The 22,089-nt window shown below is 40.0% G+C and overlaps 3 protein-coding genes and 1 long non-coding RNA gene across 8 annotated transcripts; 2 read left to right on the forward strand and 2 right to left on the reverse strand.

Annotated features, from left to right (window-relative positions):
• The first annotated feature begins 146 nt into the window (after positions 1–146).
• Positions 147–1,585, forward strand: LOC115743622 (LOB domain-containing protein 21). The gene is made up of 2 exons (XM_030678476.2): positions 147–814; positions 1,020–1,585. Exon 1 carries the CDS (start codon positions 255–257, stop codon positions 795–797), a length of 543 nt encoding a protein of 180 aa, XP_030534336.1. The 5' UTR covers positions 147–254; the 3' UTR covers positions 798–814; positions 1,020–1,585.
• Positions 1,586–2,328: 743 nt separating this feature from the next.
• Positions 2,329–2,923, forward strand: LOC115743624. The gene is made up of 2 exons (XR_004015713.2): positions 2,329–2,567; positions 2,696–2,923. It is a non-coding gene; the product is annotated as an uncharacterized LOC115743624 (long non-coding RNA).
• Positions 2,924–4,578: 1,655 nt separating this feature from the next.
• LOC115743619 (protein RFT1 homolog) lies at positions 4,579–13,417 on the reverse strand. 5 transcript variants are annotated; one of them, XM_030678470.2, is made up of 16 exons: positions 13,174–13,417; positions 12,900–13,082; positions 12,671–12,750; positions 12,080–12,174; positions 11,188–11,348; positions 10,175–10,326; positions 9,613–9,731; positions 9,327–9,490; positions 9,086–9,160; positions 8,087–8,158; positions 7,012–7,149; positions 6,361–6,516; positions 6,001–6,053; positions 5,738–5,916; positions 5,546–5,637; positions 4,579–4,873 (listed from the first exon to the last, which is right to left on the reverse strand). In XM_030678470.2, exons 2-15 carry the CDS (start codon positions 12,946–12,948, stop codon positions 5,577–5,579), a joined length of 1,554 nt encoding a protein of 517 aa, XP_030534330.1. In that variant the 5' UTR covers positions 12,949–13,082; positions 13,174–13,417; the 3' UTR covers positions 4,579–4,873; positions 5,546–5,576. The 5 variants fall into 5 exon arrangements, with proteins under 5 accessions (XP_030534330.1, XP_048134630.1, XP_048134629.1 ...); XM_048278673.1 differs by having other exon boundaries at positions 4,579–4,876; positions 5,553–5,637; positions 12,900–13,417; XM_048278672.1 differs by having other exon boundaries at positions 12,900–13,417.
• A 2,435-nt stretch (positions 13,418–15,852) lies between these two features.
• Positions 15,853–20,437, reverse strand: LOC115743620 (GDP-Man:Man(3)GlcNAc(2)-PP-Dol alpha-1,2-mannosyltransferase). Its single transcript, XM_030678474.2, has 7 exons — positions 19,884–20,437; positions 19,058–19,344; positions 18,549–18,735; positions 17,919–17,987; positions 17,613–17,806; positions 16,681–16,790; positions 15,853–16,599 (listed from the first exon to the last, which is right to left on the reverse strand). The coding sequence occupies exons 1-7, from the start codon at positions 20,181–20,183 to the stop codon at positions 16,355–16,357; spliced, it is 1,392 nt and encodes a 463-aa protein (XP_030534334.1). The 5' UTR covers positions 20,184–20,437; the 3' UTR covers positions 15,853–16,354.
• Positions 20,438–22,089: the final 1,652 nt, after the last annotated feature.

Below are 22,089 nucleotides of genomic sequence, written 5' to 3' on the forward strand. Positions count from 1 at the left end.
GGGACAAAATTAAACATGGCCCCGTGAAGGTATCGGACCTGCGATGTTCGCGACGTATTTAATCGAATAAGGTAATTAAGACATTATAGTACGTACATAAGTAAATGTAACAAGAGTTGTTACTGAAGGAAAAATACTGGAATGATTTGTGGAACGTGTGTACATGTCTCTGTCTCTGTCTCAAAACTGATTTTGAGGGGGCTATTTAAGTGAGATGCACTGGTGAAAGCAAGAGGACATATTAAGCCCGGAGGATGCGAGCGAAGCTAGCAATGAAGGGTCATCATGAGCCTCGTGCAAGCTCCTCCTGTGCGGCCTGCAAGCTGTTGAAGCGGAAGTGCACGTCGAGCTGCATCTTCGCGCCCTACTTCAGGTCGGACGAGCCGAAGAAGTTCGCCAAGGTGCACAAGGTGTTTGGGGCGAGCAATGTGAGTAAGATCCTGGTCGAGGTCCCCGAGGAGCAGCGGGAGGACACGGTGAACTCGCTCGCTTACGAGGCCGAGGCGAGGCTGCGGGACCCCGTCTACGGGTGCATCGGGGCCATAGCGCTGCTCCAGAGGAAGATGGTCGAGCTGCAACACGATCTAGCCGTTGCCCGGGCCCGTCTCGCTTGGTACGCCGTGCCCGTGGCGAGCTCGAGCGCTCAGGGTGTCGTGATGGATGAGAACGTTGGTATGGTGTCGTTCGATGACATGCCTTGTTGCAGTATGGTGAACGAGAGCTTCGGCCAAAGTTCATCAGAATTGACCCAAGTCCCACCCATGAATGATTTTGGCCAGTTCCCTTATGTGTTTTGACTCATGTCGCAAGAGAGGTTGGTTGCTCTGTTCCATTTCTTCAAGCCCAGAAAAACCCCTCTCTCTCTCTCTCTCTCTGATTTTCACTGTAATGGCCTGAACTCTGAACAACCATAGCTACTCACAATTTGTGTCCTCCTATGAAAGACAGGACTTGCACATGTGCAGTTAAGCAGATTTTCTTCTTTCTTGCTTGGTCATTTGGGAAGTGTATTTTTACAGGTGGCACTTCAGTAGATATAGTAAGTTTCTGTGGGATTGGAGGCGTTTCAGACATTTAGTACAGAGTTAAAAAGGCAAAGCAATTGATGGAACTGGAAGAGGGGACTTCCTGTAAAAGTTCATCAATCAAGTTGAAGTTGCTTAAAGCTTTGTTAATGACCAGGTAAACGTAACAAAGAGAGGGAGGGAGGGAGGGAGGGAGACCCGAGACCGTTCGATGCTTCGTGCGAGTAGAACCGCGTCTACTTTAATCCATGATCAAGCATAATGGCATAATGAAATTCATATAACCGAACGGACTTAGAGGGATAATGCTTGTTTGTCGGTGTCTGTCTCATTTAGCCATGTCTTGCAACTCAAGATTGACTCTCTGCACAGCCAAACCATCTTGGCAAATTGCAGCTGGTGCAAAACTAGGTGCAGCTTAATAGGATAACAGAAGCAGAGAAGTTTTTATATTGGATAGCTGAAGAAGGGTACTCTTGTTTCTGGATTATACTCTTCACATGAATGATATTTTCCTTTCTGCTCAGAAATTGGGAACACAAATCTGCCCTTTTACAAGCGTTTTCTAGTACTTTGCACATAAAAGACCAGCCATGGAGAGGAAGTAGCTAAGTTAGGATGAGGATGTGGATGATGATCAAGGACGGGAAGCAATGGTGCAAAATTGCAAATGGCCATCATGTGAGCAACCCCACATAGTACCATTTTATCACTTTGCTTTATTTGATGCAATGTGGATCCAAAGATTCAAAAGTCTCAGAAGGGAAAGCTCTACTGTGGCCTAAGGTTGTCAAATCTAACACAAAAAGAAAAAAAATAAAAATTTGCAGCATAATTTTCCACCACTGCTTCAATGGGACATTAGAAAGAAAGAAGCAACAAAACAAGATGCTCCATCATTTCCCCTGCACTTTGGTTGCCATGATAATACATTGCGAAAAGAAAAGGATAAGTGCACGAGCAAGATTAAGACGGTGGCGCACATTCGGGCTTTATCTCTTTAGTGGCCATCTACATTTTCGTCATTAGCGGATTTCTGGCCGATCGAGCTTATAACAGAAGCATAAGATGCCGGGTTTATGTTAAAGTGCATCCATCACGGGATCGATGTGCAGAGCTTTGTCACGAAAGAAAGCCTTTTTTTTATCATGTAAACGTTCCGAGCGATTAAGCATCGCGATTTCGGGACTTGAGTAGATCCAAAATGTTAACATGACAATATTACAAGTAGAGATATTGCAGCAAAAGATCTGAATTGGGTGGATGGATGCTCCAATAATCACGTTCTAGCTCTGGGATTCAGAAGGCCCAGAGCCAGATAACTAAACGTGGGCCGCAACAAGGCCCAAATAGGGAGCATACAAGCCCAGGAAGCACTCGGCTAGGGTTTCCTATAAATGTGAATCATGTCGCAGGCGGCACTCTCATATCGATCTGGGGTACTTGAACAGTAGCAGCCAAGGGCGGGGAGAGAAAGAGAGCTAGGGTTCTTGACGGCCTAGGAGCGAAGGAGCACATCAACTTTTTACCATGAGAGCGAAGGTAAGATGGGATGCGATTTAGAACTTGCAGAGTTTCGATTTTCTTTACTGGTTCTGCGATTAGAAAGGTGGGATTTTGGTGATTGATTTGTTCTTTCGCAATTTTCGTTTTGTTGGGTGGTACGACAGTGGAAGAAGAAACGCATGAGGAGGTTGAAGAGGAAGCGCCGAAAGATGAGGCAGAGATCCAAGTAAAACCCTCAGTCGGCGATGATAGAGACATCGGAGTTTCTGGTTTTGTTGTGGGCTTTTGTTTTTTCTTTTGGGTTAAAGTTGAGAACTTTAAGAATTAGTGTTGGATGTTGAATCTAAATATTTGGTATTATTCTCCGAATCAAATGCCTGCTTTGAATCTCACTATTCACCTTGCCCCTTTGCTTTGATTGTCCTTCTTGATGCGTTATATGTTGTGGTTGTTCATGAGCGTGCAATTGCAAGTATCTGAGTGCTGGAGACTTGGTTATTCTTAAGTAGAAATGGGAAGGTTCTAAATATGGTGTCTGCACAGGGCAATCCAATTGGGGATTGGTCATAGGATTGTGCCTTGCAAATTATTGTTCTTCTGTTAATTATGATAGCGAGTTGAAAACACAACATCGACGCTTGGGCAGCATTAGTAATGGGAGGACAACTTCGTCGAATTTCATAGGATTGAACTTACTTTGAGATGATTAGCTTGCTGAGGCACCCACATTATCTTCACTTTGTGATGATACTCGCCATGTACTATGCATCGAGCACAATGGCAACGGTTTCTGAATGCCAGAGAAGCTGACTAAATCTCTCATATTTGTGTTGCTTTTGTTGTGACATTGCTAGATCAAAGCATTGATTGACCTGAGCTAAGGCAAATGTAGGAAGTGATGAAAAGTTTGTCTTGCGTCTACCTTCTTCTGAATTGTTCCATGTTGCGTCAAAGGCTTAATCGCCATTAGTGTGTATTGCTGCTGTTTTAGGATTTTGAGCAGTCAGCCAACTAAATCTCCCATATTTGTGTTGCTTTTACTGTGACATTGCTAGATCAAAGCATTGTTCGACCTGAGCTAAGGCAAATGTCAGAAGTGATTAAACGCTTGTCTTGCTAGTCTCATTTTTGTGTTGCTTTTGTTGTGACATTGCTAGATCAAAGCATTGATTGACCTGAGCTTAGGCAAATGTAGGAAGTGATGAAACGTTTGTCTTGCTTCTACCTTCTGAATGGTCCTATGTTGTGTCAAAGGCTTAATTGCCATTAGTGTGTATTGTTGCTGTTTTAGGATTTTCGGCAGTCCTCAGCCAAGAATCATTGTGGGCCACTATTAGTCTGACATAGGAGGTCGTGCACCAAATAATGGTCATTTGTCTGTATTTGCCATAGCCGGCGGAAGTTCTTGCATCGCCTCTGTATATTTCACATGTGTTGACTTATGATATGGCGTCCCTAGGGTAAAAACTCACTTCCATTAACTTGATTGCAATGAGCACTTGGTCGTACAAACCAAGTAAGAACAACGAGCTAGCAGGAGCGGCATTTGAATTTGAAGGAATGTTCCATGTCATCTGAGATGACAACTAGGTACTGAAAAAGAAGCGACTCTGTCAAGAGTATGTTTTTGCCATTATGGTCAAAGGCAAAAAGCTACTTTGAGTTTCCTCTCGTGCTTTAGTATTCTCAGCAAAACCCTTGAACTCGATATGCCAAAAACACGGTTTCTGTCGCCGAGGCGGCCACCCGTATTTAATATTCATGTTGGCTCTCCGTATCTTCTCATATAATCGTGAAACATATTGACGTAATTACACACTCGTACACGATTCTATACCATGACATCAGATCCAAACAAGTATTTGGTGGGGCGAACCTAGTGAATTATTCAATGTTTTTCCATGAGGTAGTGCATGTAATTACCAATCGACTTAATGAGTTTAATTCGCACATGCATTTAAAAACCAGCTAAAAGCGAGTGAGATTGCGGGTGGGGGGAGCTTGTGCCTCCCTGCATTTTGAAGCAACAAAGACCTCCGTGAAAATCTCTGTTCAAGAATCTCACTTCAAAACGCAAATTAAAAATGTCAAAAATTCTGGTTTTAGAAAGAATGTCTGATCTACATCTAAATAATAATCATCAAACCATTTTCCTGCTAATCACTTTGAAGCTCTCATAGCTCATGACTACCAACTGAACCTATTGCTCGTCTCTTACAGTGAGACTGAAGTGCAATTGAGCACGGCACAGGTGTCTTGTAAAACATCACTTCTTTCCTCGTGCCCCTCATCATTGTCAATCTAATTTCCTTTTCATCATCAAACTTTTGCCTACTGGCCACCTGCCAGAAGAGATGCAGATTTCAATATCGCAATGAGAATGAGAAGAATCGTGTGAAACCAATTACAGAGCTGAAGCCACGGGGATAATGCTTATTTTTTTACACCATTCTTTAAGTAATCCCTTCAAATAATAGACTTCAAAGTTAGATTTCAATGTTCTTGAAAGAAGGGGGTTGACTATATCATCTCTACTAGGGAGTTTATTTTTGCCTCAAAACGTCTTAGCAATAGCAAATGTAATGAGGCATCCTCCCAAGTTCCATCTCAGCCAACAATAATTTTGAAAAGCTGATAGATGGCTCTGACGTCTGACCCAAGGGAGGCAATCATCTCATGTCAGTAATTCGTGCCATTTTCAGGTTATTGCTTGCTAGATTATTCGTTAATCTAAGAATATGATGAACACTTGCTTTTTCTATCTAAACTGTGCTGGTGTCCAGTATATTGTGCTCATCTCTTGCCAAAATTTATATTTTCGCCAGTAACTGTTATATTTTTAGTTTTTGCATTTTAGGGTGTTGGGTTGCCAAGAATATTGAACATTGCAAGTATTACTCTATTTATTTGGCATGTCCTTTCTTGCAACACAATCATTCTTTTGTTTTTACATTCGCTGAATTAAGCAATTAAAACAACCATAAACTTGTTTCCCTTAGAAAACATGAGCGCACCTGGCTGAGGATTTGGATGATTTCTGGTATATCAATCGTCATGGTCACGAAAGCGGATAACTCTGCTCACAAAAGCCTTCTCACGGGCATAACTGATGGAGCACAAAATCATTATGAGCTTAGAATAAATTCATTAACACACTCATGGTACATAGTCGACGAAAGGAAATAAGAGAAAAGGGTGTCACTTACATGACAAAGGCTGATGTGCAGAAGCAAGTCAACCCAACAAAAAAATGAACTAAAAATGAGGGCCAAAAGTTCTCCTTGTCCAAGAAAATTTTCTCCGAGGTAAGTGTAGCTAAACCAGAAAGCAGCAGAACTGTTGTCCCTGAAGGGAAGCACCCATGAAATGAAAAGGATGACGAATCCTGTGCAAACCGCCAAATCCAAATTAAAATTAGGAGAGGACTTGCCAAGAAAGACAAGCAAAAGATCCAAATTCGATGTCATACCTGGAAATACTTTTTTATGAATGTTGCAGAGTAGATTATTCTCAAAAGCATGTCTTAACCCAATCAAGGAAGTCAAAATCCGAGAACCTCATCTACATAATCTCTAAGAATCTCAACTCCTCATCGTAAGACATAACAATGTTACCAAGTACCAGCACTCTTTAATAAACGACAACAAAAATGGATTAGAACATAGAGGAGGGAAGGGCTAAAAAGCAAAGATAGGGGAAAAATAGGCTGATGCTTCGACTTTAGAGTTGTCACATTTTGTCTAGAATTTGCTTCTTTATCCAAGCAATCTGGCTAAATTATGGAAGACTGACAACAAAGTACACCAGTTGAGAGGGGGAAAAAGGATACTCAAAGAATTTGCCATAAGTAAGCCAGCTGCGCCCGTTGATTTTATTAACATGATATTTAGCACCACATATATGGACGAGAACACAAGCAACATATCATTTGAGCGTTTGAGCTGTTTTTCATCCGCAACTGCATGCAGAAATGCCTCCGAAGTTCCTGATGCACAATCAAATGACACATGATGAGAGCATCTCCATGATGGCTGAATCAGACAGCACACTTTTCTATGAACTTCAGTTTGCCACAGGACCAAATGATGCATTTCAATCGCTAGTTGAAAATCACACTGCACCATAACACGATCTTATATAATCTACAAATATATAATTGGATATCTTCTGCTCCAATATAAGCTGACAAAATATTTCAGGATAATGACGCATACTAATCTATACTGCAACTCGCGCGATACCAAATATAGAATGATTAAGTGGCCGGAAAGTCAATTAATTGGTACTCTAATTTTGTGGTAACAAGACCCATTCAACTAACCTAGCAGTAAAATACCTAAAGGGAGAGGAGAGAGGAGGATGAGCACAAAGGAATTATCCTAAATGCCATCTCATATTGTTTTCACTTGCTCTTCACAATGATTATATATGCAATAGCAACAAATCTTAGATCCATATTTAAACAAAAACCATCACTAACCATTCATAGCCAAGAAAAAGATGTAGATGCAGTAGTAGCGAAGGACTGTTGGTGCTTCTCCATCACTCCATTTTTTACCATATAACAACCTTATCAGGGAGTAAGAGTAACTTGGGCCAAAAGCAACAAATATAAGACCTACAAGGCATATAACCAGAGAGGATATGAATGAGAGAGAGAGAAAGAGAGAGCAAATTCAAACAGGATATTGCCACAGGATTTAACAGCTGAAACCGGTTACAGTATTCCATTAACGCTGTGTATACTGAGGAACATGATAAGCATATTGTAAAACCTGTATCCTCATTAATATCTTGTTCAGACACTCTTAAAGTCCCAAAAATGTATCATAGTACAGCAAATCACGTTGTTTAAGTTTCATGTCAATGAGCTTTTGTTGGTAACAGAAAAAATAGGAAGGCACAAGACAACTAGGTTGTAATATACACTGGAATTCATGTAAAAGATACGCCAAAAGAGTCTACCTGACTCATCAAGGTGCATAAAGCAATAGAATTGGTGACTGTCTAATAGAAAAGCGTCATTGCTTTAATTACGGTCTATTACTTAATAAAAATTGAAGATAGCAACAAATCTAAGAGGTGTATAACTGTAGTTAGACATTGTTGTGCCTCTATTTGATGGGCCAAAAAAGTAGGACAAGTAAAAGATTCAACCACTTAGAATAAAGACAGGCATCATGCAATTACCATTTCAGTGTCTGCTTCATCGCGCATAGATCAGATAATAAATCAATAAGAAATTTTGATCACATGTGAGAATATACAGATAAATGGAATGAAGTAACTTTTAATCAGCTTCACTCTTTAATAAGCACGATCTGGAGATGAAAGCAAATGCTAAGCATAAAAGGAAATAGAAATCATAGCTGCGAAGACATTGATAACCAATTATCATTCGGAATGCCAAGTGATTGTATGTTTCTGGCGTTCCTCAGCCATGCACAACAATTGCATTATATAGCAGCCTATATTGAGAGTCTTAAGTAAATCTGGAACAGAGGTTGAGAATAAGAAATTCCCAAATGGAACAAATTAAACTAAGTGAAACATACCTATCAACATGACAAGTTTAAGGGCCTCTGTAAGATTTCTCCCTATCTTCCGACTCCTGTCCGCACTTTGTCCTATAGGGACATAAAACAATAAAATAAAAATAAGTCCATGAAAATAACGTAGATGATGCACATAATCACGACAGTCAAGAAATAGCGTATGACTTGAATGCAAGTTGTGCCAATTACCCCGAGAATAAACAGATTTGAAAACTTTTGAACCATATCAGTAATCATCCCTCATAATACAGAAAAGATTAAAAAAAAAAAGAACGTAGTTGTACCACGATACTATGCATGACTTGCTTGGGAGAGCCTTCCACAAAGCCTAAAGTAATCTAAATATGCACGCACGTGCAGACAGTACTATAGTATTCATGCCTTCCAGGAAGCTGCCTTCAGACAAAAAATTTTAAAATGTCTCTATGCGTTTACCAAACACATGCAAGATCACAGATGCCAAATCACCACTTCCATGGATTTCCAATAAACAGCCCTAAGAAGTTCCTATTACCTTGTATCCACCCAATTGTTAACTATATTTTTTAAGGCTTGCCTCCATGGTTGGTCATGCCAGATCCCTATACATATACCACATATTACAGTGGAAATGTGGGAAAAGATCCGTATCGCATTTAAAGGGAAAGCCTTAGTCATGGTTGTTAGGTGGTTGGTCATGTTGGAATGTAACCGAAGCAAAGATCTCCCCATAATAGCAACATCAATATTCTTTACGCTCCTCAATATGAAGTGTTAATCAGCACAAGGTGAAATTGCAACAGACACAACGAGTATCGATTGACAGGACAGATAGCCAGATAGTAGTCATGCACTTTTGCTGCATGGCATGACAAATTCTATTCACCCAAAGGGAGCGTTTCTTCATGTTCTCACCAAAATATGAAACCCCATGGAATTTAAAAGATCTTGTCAGTCACATAAGATAGATATCTTCACATCTGAAGAAAAAGGACAAATAAAGTGAACAGAGAAATAAACCTGATGCGGACCTTGCAAATGCTGTATACGAACTTTCTTCAAAGGGAAGGAACACCAGCCTCACCACAAGGCTCCCTGGTAGCCATTCAAATCAACAACTTAAGTATTCTCAAACATAAAGCACAGGGAAAAGCAAGTTCAAAGACCAATTCATGAGATTACAATATGACCATTTCCATAACATTCTAGTGCGTAGAAAGGTTACCGACTATACACAAGAACATTGTACCAAAAGCCTTACCTAGTTTGTCTACAAGTCCATATACAGCTTGATTATATGGTGTATCAAACCATACAAGAACCATCTTTTCTCCTTCTTGAAGGATCAACTTTCGGAAGGACTGAAAAGTGAATATCATGGACATATTGGCAAGCTCACCATCAAAGTGTGCCATACCGCTCACTCTGCATAAGCATAACTGCTAGCTAAATCATCCTCGTGACAGAAGAGGAGCAAAGCAGAATCTATGAAGGCAAACCAAAATGTATCCGATATGAAAGTGCCATGGAAAGAAATAAATTGATACCTGAAAGGGAAAAGATCAGAACTCTTGAATGAACTTGAGAAAAGGTAAAAACCCCAGTAACCAAAGAAGAAGCAAGCTCCATATGCAACTTGTGACAATGCAAATACAATCCCCTTTTCCTGCAGAATCATTTAAAACAGCTCCTTTGAGTAAAGGACAAGCAACAGTTATTGTGATATAATGAGAATCCACTGTTATGATCATGTTCTGAAATCTACATTACCATTTGCTAAAACTAAGGGAGAAAAGACACAACTTAAATTTGGATCAACCTCCCTATTTGATTCATCTATTGCAGAGTTGATCAAATCAGAACGTAATCCATAAATAACTGCTCATTAAACTTATCGATCATATGGAGTATTTCCACAGCAAAGCATCTTGAAACTTAAAGGTTTCGACCAACTATCCACATTGAAGCTGTAGGATAGGCAGAAGACGAATTCACAAACTGAAGTATACTAAATAGCATAACACACAGAACCACCCAGCCCAACAGCAGAGGTTGATATATTCTATTCCTTGTATAAGAGCTTTCATAACTAGTAGCCAGAAACTTTACCATGTTAGTTTGCCTAACAATGAGTATATACATTGTTAAGCAACGTAAAAATGTTGCTGCTGTCTCCACCAATAACCGTAATTTGAGCAGAAGCAGGTTCTGGGAGAGGATATAAAAAGGCTCAGCCAAAAGTTCCAAGATACATGCAAAGCCTGCGTAGCAATGATACTGTCATGGCAGGAATTGTTTAATGCATTAGATTACCAGAAAAGTAAAAAGAGAAAACGAAAACTAGAGATTAGAACAAATACTTCCGAAAAAGCATCTCGCTGATGTGATCTGATTGGAAGAAATCATGTGGAACCAAAAGTCTCGAAGCCTTTTGCTAAGAGAGAGGGATTGCAATACAAGATACTTTCCACAGAATGGCTAGGGTTCACGAGCGATGCAATTTGCTGAATAGAAAGGAAATTAATAGGAACACTTTTGAAGAGATTAATCTGATAAATAGACTTGTGACGCTAGTCCTCAACCCAAGGACTTGTCTTTTGAGTGCATTAGTGAAGACATGGCATCGACTCTTGAACTAGCTTTTGAAGAAGAAGAGATAAAGAATGCCATCATGAGTTGTAATGGGGATAAAGCACTGGGTTCAGATGGGTTTACTTTGACTTTCTTAAAGGAGAATCGGGAAGTAGTGAAAGATGGTTTGTTCAAAGTTTTCCATTATTTTCAATCAAAAAATATTTTGTCGAATTATTAATCTACTTTATCAACTTAATCCCTATGAAAAGTGGAAAACAACCGACCTGGTTAACTACTTAACCAAGTGTTATTGCATCTAATGCCATAATATTTGAACTCACCAAGCCGAAAGAGCAGAACAACCAAAGGACGCATTATGCAAATATAATAACTGACATGCCTTTCCCAGGTAGAGGCATGTTATGCAGGAGGCTAAAGTTCTATTCAGAGGTGCCACTTAGAACCAATCCCAATGAGTTCAATTTGCAAACCACTCACAAACAATCTGCAAACTTATTGCTCAAAATCTGATAAGGATAGCATGTTACCATTTATAAGAATAGCTCGTGCATAGGGGTCAGAATAACTTAGTTCCTGCCACCAGAAGATAAAAGAACAGGCCGCAGCGGTAATGGCTAGTCCAAGTGGTATAGTCATCCAAGCAACTTTCAATAGCTTTATAATATTTTCTCCTGCTGAAGCTCCATTGCTATTTTATAACAAGACAATATATGGTAAGTATTTATCTATAACTTTAAAAAACTATCAGTCAGAAACAGAACCACAAAGCACAAACTCCTCAAAGTATGTGGATAAACAGCAAGGTCTGCATTTTTTGACTTGTAACTTACATAAATTCCAGAAATTATTTCATGTGTACTCCTACCACATACCTACAGCTGACTTATTTTTCTTTGGATATATAGAGGATTAGATAAGGGTAACAATGGTCCAGGAGAAAGCTATAGAGGTTTTGATCGAGCACGAACTTAAGAAACACAGGTAGCAAAGACAAACTAAACAGCAGCTTCCAAAAGTCCAACAAGAGATGGGCCTATGTAAAACTAGCTCCAGTCACTAGGCCAGCAAACCAGAGAAAACTTGATTGACAATTGTAAATGGACATTAAATATGCGAATCCAACATGGGAATTTTTCGAAGGATACAGCAGTAGATAGGACTAGGCGGCATTCATTATTTTTAAATAGATCCAAAACACCTAACCAGAACAAGTTTGCTTATTTACTGATGCTGTCCGCCCTACAATAAACAAACATAGACATAACTTAACAAGTAATTGTTAAACTTGAACACAAATCCAATAGGAATAACTCCTTCAAGCGTGTTTGCCAAGTAGTATACATGCAACGTCAGAATGATAGAAAGTCCAACATCACAACTGTCACCAATATGCATACATGAAAGAGCAAAGAGAAGCACCATTGAATGTCAGCTCGCATGCATGCCCGACGAAATCCCTCCCGACTGAGGAACAACACACAGGTGACGAAAAGATGAAATTTTACTGCATAGAGCTGCATTAATAATGACACAGAAATTTCAGTCTAATCTACAGGGACACAGAGCAGAAGATCATAACATGACATGGTATAACATAGTCGAAAGATCTCATCTCTGTAATATTGGAATACATCATAGACAGTACAGGATGTGAGATTAGAGAGACCCAGAACCAAGGCATAAGGATTAACTGATAAAATTCCACCGAGCACTTAAAAGCAGCATCCGACCTTCATACTTCATAACAGGGTCTCTCACTTAAATGCAAACTCAGACATTTTAGAAGAATGAAGAATATTTAGGCTGCAAGAAACACCCGCGAACACTAATTTCCCATTCCATGGTGCCAGAAGCCAAACTAAAAGTGTGCATATACTAAACGATTGCAAGTCTAAATTTTTACCAAGCTAATAAACAACACCTGAGAATGCAGCATCAATCAACATTTCAACACTTACAGAAGGAAAAAGAAGGCCAGAACCACGAAAAATAAAATAGTAAATCGAGTACCGCATAATCGTCTTCAGTGAGATGCCGCACTATCCACGTATTGAACAGAAAAGGGATTCCCCTGGCCAAAAATTGCGTAGCTGATGTCCACCATTTTTTTGGAAAACCAAGAGAAAGAAACCAACTTTCTCAGCAAAAGGAAACACACCAAATTCGATCAAACAACACATCAAAGCTACCAAATTGAGAAGGGAATAGAAGAGATAACATCAAAGGATCTAGCACTAACCCAATAAGTACTTGAAAGTATGAGAGAGAGTACTCCGATCATCAGCCATCTCAAAAATCTGAATTGAACCGAACGCAGGAGGATTAACGTTGCATCAGTTGCATCATTTTTTTGTTTTTGTTTATTTTTTTCACTTCAGAGTCGGGAAGAAAACTGGACTTTCGAGTTCAGGCACCTAAAGCCCTGTTTGGTACGTGAAATCTTCAAATTTCTATTTTCATGTCCATAATTGTCACTGAAAAGCCGTTTGACAAGAATTTTCAAGCAGACGCACGGCGTAACGAATCGAGCAGCAACTTCCTAACCGATCGGACAGGACGAGTGGATCTTTAGCCACGGATCTACGCACTTCACATTCGGAGCAACAGCCTCGGCAGGTCGCTGTCCACGCCCAAGCACATCAACCAACAAGACTCACTTAATTTTCCCCCTCCGGAGCTTCGCAGTCGATTAGAGGAGCTTCGAATAGCTGAGAATCGCGGCCTCACTAAGGCCGGGGCGAGCTCGTCGGTATTCACTGCGGAAAAAATTAAGGGTTATTATGTGCATTGTAATTTAACAACATGAATTCATGATTTAAAATGAATATCTTATCTGTGTAATTCATGTTTAACCTTTTTTTTTCCACCGTCCAAACTTAACAAATCAAAGAACATATAAGTAGATTTTTTCAATTAACGAGACGACACTATTGCATATTTTCATTTAATTTAGGGTTTGAATTGAACATTTATAGATTGTTTAAGAACCATATTAAGTAAATTGAAAGTTTAGAAGCTATATACATCAAATTTCATAAACTATTTATGTCGTTTTTCTTTTTCTATTTCTATTGAAGCCCCCTTCTTCTTTTTATGTTTCGAGTGGGTTTCATTCTGTACTTGACAGCCAAATCAAATCATGGAAAATTACAATTTTCTAAACACCTGAACCAAAAGGGGGCCACTTTGAAATGGCCAGCAGGTGAGTTTTTCGCATCTACTGAATTTTTTTTTTTTTTTTGTCTAACATATCTCTTAAAGATGATCGATTTTCAATCCGATTCGATCCGGTTACTCTTAAGAATCGGGAATCGGACCGGTGACTCATGAGCATTGTTCGGCCCTGCCAAGAGCAGGACAAGGCAAAATAAGGACATGACATTACCTAGTCAAGGAAGAGTTTCGAGGTTAGGGCTGCTGGTCAAGCTTGCACGAGAAGGGTCTGAAAAGTGTCGTAGGTGAGGACAGGAGCGGACGATGGAACCTCCAGTGATAGATGAACCTACTACTATCTCGGTCAAAAATAGGGGTTAGTGGCTGGGAATGGCCACGAAACGAGCTACGGGCGTTGAACAGGTGAAGGCGAAGGAGAAGGAATCAACGGTGAGACGAACTGATTAGACGAGGGTGGTGATGAGCCCCGGACCCAAGCCTTGGGTCGAGCACAAGTTTTAGTTATAATTTCGACACAGCTCGATTGGAGGTAAAATAGGGCTCAGCGGTGGTAGTAGGTAGAGTTTCTGTGATCGACGATTGTCACAACCCCAAGCGTGGAGGCGCCACCAGAGAGAGAGAGAGAGGAGCAATTGTGGATGCAATCAGAGCCCACACAAGCTACGTTGGTGCTACTGATTCGAGCCACCGAGGCGAAAGAGGGCGAGGCGCGAGAGAGAGGGAAAGAGCGGAACAGGGCGAGGGGAAGAAGACGGCTGGAGGTGTCAAGACACTGAGACGTGAGAGAGGGAAAGAAACAAGGAAATTACTTAAAAGAATTTTTTAAAAAATAAATATTAAAATCAACCCATCTGGTCCTGTACTCCTCGAACTGGAAATCAAATCGCCCCATTGCATATCGGTACTTATCGGATATAGAATAAATCTACTTTTCTTTGTTCCTACGAAAGCGAATTGTTCCATTTTTATTAAAAAAAAGTAATAGGAAAAAAAATCATCTTTTCTTTGAGATAATCCCTTGAAAAGAGGAGGTCCCTAGAATTTTTTTTTCCAATGCAATAAAGTTACATAGTGTCTATTTTTCGTTGATAAAAGGGTATTTACATGGGTTTATCTTGGTATCGTGTTCATACCGTCGTATTAAATGATCTCGGCCGTTTGCTTTCTATTCATATAATGCATACAGCTTTGGTTGCTCGTTGGTTTTTTAAATCATATATCTCCATCACTTGTAGTGATTTATCATTCAATGAATGATTGACCCAACTATAATATTTGTTACTTTGTAACATAAGGTACATAAGCAAAGAATTTCAATTTGAAGACGTACTTACACTTTCTACCCTACAGGGATTTCTCTTACTACTACATTCCGGTGAAATTATTTTAGAAACTAAATAGCAGAATTGTGGACAGGAAACTATACAAGCGACCTACCTAATTTTATTGTAGAAATTTTCGGGATCAATGATTAGACCATGCAAACTAAAACGCCTTTTCTTGGATTGGCCACCGGTTTTAATTTTAAGAATCGAAAATCAAACTACCGCCCTATGAAACCAAGAACGGGACCACCCGTTTGATCTGATCCATAATATTTTTTATTCGATTGGTCCAACTTGCTTAGCCCTCCTATCTCTAAATCTCATCTCTTTGACTTTCACTCTACCTCTTTGTAAAATGCCCAAATCCTTTTACCAACAGGCCGCATGCCTATTGGCTTCCACATGATAATTCGGCCAGCTAATCAACCGGGTGATCAGTTGGGTCAAAAGTCAAATAGAATCGGGCCCTAAAACTGAATGAAATTGAAGTTTACCTGAACTTATTGGAATTGGCTTAACTAATGAATCAGGAAAAAAACAAAGAGTCGTATTAGGGCATTATCACTCTTTATCATTGATAATTGGTAATTGATTCTAGCCAATTTTCTGATTGAAAAGAAGAGGTTCGAGTCAGAAGCAGAATTTTTTTACTTAAATCATCTAAAATCAAATGAAATGAAACCATGTCGTGTTGAAAATCGACAGCCCTAGCTAGATTTAAGGAGGATGTAGTTTAGTCATCTAAACAAGGCGGTGTCATAGTCAACCTTAAACTCAAGACATGCCCGCAAATGAAATGAAGAGAATAACACCTAAAAAGAAGTCTCTCGTACCATCCAGCAACCATGGAGTCGCGTCAGATTGGAACATGATCCCGATACATCAAAGCTATGCATAGCATTTCAACTTTCCTTTAGGAGGAGAGAACGTAAGCCGCTCCTAGGTATGCGTCCTGCAGCCCCTTGGAGCATAACAGATGGAGATCAATGAATAATTGTGTAATTTGCTGTGTCCTGATCGAAGATAGTTGCCTTTGCTCTATTCCTAATATCAGCTGCCATGCGATCAAACATAGGATCTCTAGCACCCGTCTTCTGGTTAGTAAAAAAAGAAAAAAGAAAAAGGAGAAGCCAACTGCTTCTTCGCACCTAAAGCTACAACTAGGCCTCTCGCTCACAGTTACATCATAACATGTTTAAGACGATGATGTACCCATTACTGGCCGAATTGCAGCCTTGAAGTCTTCATAAAATCTTTGCTCAGAAAATCTGCACGCACGCTTCCTCGCGGCTGCAGCCATATTGACTCTCCCGGATTCTGGCATCCTTATGATTTTCAGGATGGCATCAGCATATTCTTCAACATTTTGGGCAAGAAATCCTGTCTGCTGTCCATCTTCTTCCAAGACAATGTCCATTTTTGGGCCAGCGGACTTATGAGCTGGACAAAAAGCAAACATTCAATGTGCATGAAGACAGGCCAGGGAATTCATTTATAGTTCTAAAGTGATTAAATCTATACCGATCGGGATGGCTCCGGCAGCCATGTACTCTACTACACTTATTCCAAAATGCTCATCTATCATAGAATGCAGTCCTGCAGTTGCACCTGCTAAAAGTTTTACCAAGTCCCTGCCAAGTAAGAAAGCTGTCAAAACCAAAGTCTAGTGGATAGTTCATCTATCAACTGTGAAGTAAGAGATGAGCAAAAATCAACAATTACATACATGGAGGATATGATGAATTGAACCCCCAAGAAGAAATATTCAGATGAGAACCAACTTAGCTTTTAACTTTTTACCAGCTATTAGCCTACTGTTTAGCAAAATGCCAATCAGTGCATCAGACTATATATTCCTCCCCACCACAGAGAAACTGAGTTATATTAAGTGAATCTTGTTGTCTGTTGTCTGGACATTCCTCTTAACGTCACTTAATGCAAGAAGTGCTAGGGTATGCCCTTTGATCTCACCTTCCCTTTTTCCATGTCGAACATACACATCCGAATTCAGCCATATTTGAACTTGGGTTCACAAATATAAAATAGATTGGTGAGAGTGGGTTCTATAAGCTCTTGGCCCATGTAGTGTGCTCGAGTGGGCTCCTGCCAGTAAGCTCACTTACACTTCCGTCCTCTCTCATCTTCACTTTACTTAGCGCTAAGAGCCAATGATTACATTAAATCCATCAAATTTCTTGCATTTCTATTACATCATAGCTTATTAATGTGAGCTTGAACCAACATACCATTGCGCATGAAAAAGTCTAATCGAGAAGTTCATAGCAGTCCTCAAGAGATATTATTGTGTGGAGATACCGCCAAAATATTGGTTATATCATCCAGATATTGCTTGTGGTCTAAAAACCCAACTCGCCATATGGCAAAGTCAATCTATTTTCCAGAATAAAGCAATGAACAAAGTTAGGCCTAATTGGGGTCTTAGCGGCACAGACCTGTACATTACGTTCTTATGGAACTCCACATCCCTTTCCACTTTTAGTTCAACTGCTCTGACTTTCAAACTTTCTAACCTATCTTCATCTGATTTATTCCGACAACTTCCAACAAATTGGAGCTTAGGTCTTGGCATGTCTGCATCTAACTTTCTCATAGAAAGTTCGAATGCCTCAAGTTGAAGAACATGTGCCTGAGATATGACAATCAAGCTTAAAGCATAAGCACTAAGTTACCAAAGGCCCGTGTGAGCCACTAAAATGATAGATACCTCGTCATTATGAGGTTGGCATAAATGTTCCCACCTTCTCTGGACGAAACTGAGCAACAGAAATGAAAGTTGGCACAGTAACTGGTCTTTCCAAGGGAAGCGCCTGCTTCAACAAAAATGTTTTAGGGAATGGAATATCGACCACAACAAGTTACATGTATTGAAAAGGTGAAAAATTAACAGCAGAAAAACCGACGAATTATTGATAATAGAAAATGTACATAGATCATAATCAGAATACACAAAAACAAGAATTAACTAGCTAGAAAAAAGAAAACACAGGTAGACTACCATACAAATTAAAATGCAGAGTTAAACTGTCAACTGGTCAAGTAAGTAGTGACAAAAGTGGTCTGAATATAATGGGTACATCATTTCACAATTCAATAAGGGGAGGAGGACATGACACGATGAGAATAAAAGCAGGAAAGAAAAGGAGCAGGGGAGCATTACAGCCGGATGTCCATATTGTGACAATTGCAGTCTGTCCATTTGTAGCAAGACCAACCTAACTTTCTCGTAGAACTCATTTTCCATTGGTGTGTTTATGTCGATGTGTTGAGTGTATGGTTAATGTGTGCATACATATGCTAGTCTGACCTACACGTTCGAGAGAGTGAGAAGGCCCAGAAATATAGTAAAGAATGATAACAGCACAACAAACCTGCAGTCCTGATGTATCGCATGGAGGATAAACTCGCTTAATTCGATCGGGAATTCTCCAAAGCTTCTCAATATGCGACCTTGTCCATGAAGAATTAACCATTGCAAGATGTGTGCAAGACCCAACAAACCCGTACATCCAGCTAAAAATTATGTAATATATGATTTTACATCTGGATAGCCAAAAACTGCCCACAAGGAGAGAGTTACATCAGAATTGACTATAACAGAGAATATACAAAACCACACATATGTTTGTATGCATGAATTACACCAATATTCAGATATCCAAAACCACACACCAGACCACTACATGACTGCCAGATTTTAGAAGGAATGGTGCCAATGACACAATTAAGCAGGGGCACATAATTGAGGGAGATAAGGTAGTAATATGGAGCTACGGACAAAGGGACAAGGGAAGAACCATCCTGTTTAAGAAGTTCTATAGAACATCTACAACAGGAGTGCGCACTGATAAATAAAAAAGCATCAGATTAGATCCAATACCTCTGAGCTATCGAAGCTTCATTATTATAGGTAGAAGTCCGATGGCGAACACGAGATAACATGTCCGTGCTGATAGTAGGGTAATGAGTGTAGCACATAACTACGCATCCAAAAATTCGTGCAACAGGATACGTAAAAGCATATCCACTGGTGTCAAAATAGAATGATGGAGTATACTTGCACAACGCTTCCCATGAAAGATACATGGAACCAAGACTTTGGCCGATCATAGTAAAACGTGGGTAAGTAGTTTCTTCGACCCACTTCCTCTTGCACAGATGGACAACCTAAGGATTTGAGTATGAGTAACAAGAGCATACTGTTAGAGCTTATCGATCTCAAAAATTGCTAGGAGAATCCCTCATGACAAAAATAGATGAAAATTTGCTAGCACTACATGCTAGCGTCACCTCTTAAGATATGCGTTTATCTCTCACACAAATGACATCCCACGCAAAATTCCTAGTACATTTCACGCCATTTATGAAGTATCTTTTTCCTCAAGTAATGCTATATGCTTGTTCCATTCAAATACTAAGTGAATTCATTATGTCTACAGTCTACGATCCTTGACAAGAGCTAACAAAGCTGCATAAGAGTGTGAATGCGCTATCTGACATCCAATTCCGACCTCACATGCTTACATTGGCAAGACAATTTATGAACCAAGAGCACAGCTCCTCAACCAAAAAATCGATTGAGATCCTCCGATCACCGATTTTAAAGCACGTAATACTAATTAAAACTTCGATTGACGTGCGACTTAATTAGACCAAAGTAGCAATAGCTCAAACAATAAGTTCAGCAAAGTAAAAAGAATTTGAACCTCAGGAGGACGAAGCAGCTTGACTCCAAATCTATCGATCGCACGGGCCATCAAGCTATCGGGAGACGCGTCGTGATCGCCGGTGTAGACGACGCAGTCGAGATCGGGACGCTCCTCCTGCACGGCCTTGACGGCGCACCACAGCACTCTCTCCCCTCCTCCGCCGTCGTTGGTGTACGGATGGAAGAATCCGACGGCTCTCTTCCTGCTCGCGCGGCAGGAGACGATGCGCGAAGCGAAGAAGAGAGCAAGGGACGCGAGTGTGGCGACCAGAGTCCAAATGAGGATGACGGCCGCCATCGAGGAGGAATTTGCTGACTCGTTCGGGAACTTCTTGTTTTGTGGGGGAAGCGGAGGTGGGAGGGCGACGGTTGAGTGAAGTTGAAGAGAGATGCTAGAAAGCAGAGTATGCTTTCTGGTGGAGGAACACCAGGCAAAGATGAACTTCAATGGCGAAACTTGATCACCGACTTTCTCGACGACGACGGCACGAAGATGAAGAAGAAGAAGATCTGAACGTGCATCCGGGAGGTATTCTACTGGCGCGTGAGTATCGCGTGCTAAACAGCCAGTTCGCAATAAATTCATCCGCCTAATTTCGTAAAAAAAAAAAAAATCCTTCAACTTTAGATTTAATCACAATTTTGCCCCGATAAGTAATCTACTTTCACTTTAATCTGAATTCTGCAAACGCCTCAAAAAAATCACCACTAATTTATCATCAGGAGTTTGCTATAGTTCCATGTGAACGTGAGAATATTAGTGAAGAGCGCGCTGCCGTCCGATAATGAATTTGTGAAAGTTTGTGAATGCTTTTTTTTTTATAAAGAAAAAAAAGTTGAGATTTTTTGGAAAATTAAGCCCAAATATTTCATGTTTAGTGTGATTATCTCATGCCGGATAGCCACTTAACAGTTGGTTCATCAACTATTTCATGTAGCAATCACATAGCCAGTCAAAGATATACGTATTAATTTCTCCATCTTCTAGATGCGATTCAAGTATAAATATGCTTAAAAGACAGACATAGATATTTACATCGTAAAGCAAATGTGACATTCCTAAATAAATTCACTCGATGTATTGTCCATTTTGACACGTATACCGAGCCTTAATATTTTGTCGTTTGGTGTATAGACATGCATTTTCCTAAGATGTTATGCATTATGACAATGCTCTAATCTGAGCACACTTAATTTCAATTTTCACATATAGTCTCATGTTCAGTGTCTCATGCATTTTATTCTTGCCTCTTTCACTATCTTGGAAATCTGTCGAGAGCCGCTCCTTATTGGAGCATTATAACATAGTAACCACTCCCCGTTCTCATCCGAACGAATCGTCACGAGCCCACTAACTTTCGCATGATTCGTCTCAAATCGGACACCTATTGGGAGTCCCGCTCTAAGCCATCCCTAGATTAAGCCATTTGAGGTGTTGTCCGCTTTGACCCGTTTCATACCAAGCCTCATAATTTTTTTTTTAATTTTTGGCATACACACACTTGCCCAATCGGAGAGATGCTAAAGCAGAGCATGCTTTATAAACATATTATTTACATGTACAATATATATTTATAAAAGTGACTAAATACAGTAAATGCCTTCCTCTAGTAGTTTAAGTTTTTAAAACAATTGATAATGTCCTAACAAATTCTCAAATGCTTTTGATGGAGGAAAACCAGGCAAGATGAACTTCAATAGCGGAATATGGTTAGGAAACTGTCATAATTCCATGTGAAGGTGAGAGTATTGGTAAGACGCCCGTCTTTATAATGAACCCCTAAAAATTTGTTCATACTTATAATAAAAATAAAAAAAATAAAAATAAATAAAAAAGAAAAAAGAAAACCGAGACAGAACTAGAATTAAAAAACCTAATTACAAACCTAAAAGTAGACATGACCAAAATTGAACCGGGACCCGAAACCAGCCCGTTGACCGGCTCGGAACCGCCGATTCCGACCCGATTAAAAAAAAAAAAAAAAAAAGGGAGGAGGCCCGGGAAAAAAGAGTTATTGGGCCTAGGAACCAGCAGTTCTAAATCGGAACCGGAACCAGCCCGGAACCGGCGGTTCCATGAAACCGGCCACCTCTACCTAAAAGTGAGATTTTTTTTTTTTAGAAATTAAGCCCAACTAGTGTGATGGTCTCGTGCCAAATAGCCACTTTAACAGTATATTCATCAACTATTTCATGTAGCAATA

Source organism: Rhodamnia argentea, chromosome 5 (assembly GCF_020921035.1).
Source record: "Rhodamnia argentea isolate NSW1041297 chromosome 5, ASM2092103v1, whole genome shotgun sequence".
Classification (NCBI taxonomy): Eukaryota; Viridiplantae; Streptophyta; class Magnoliopsida; order Myrtales; family Myrtaceae; genus Rhodamnia; species Rhodamnia argentea.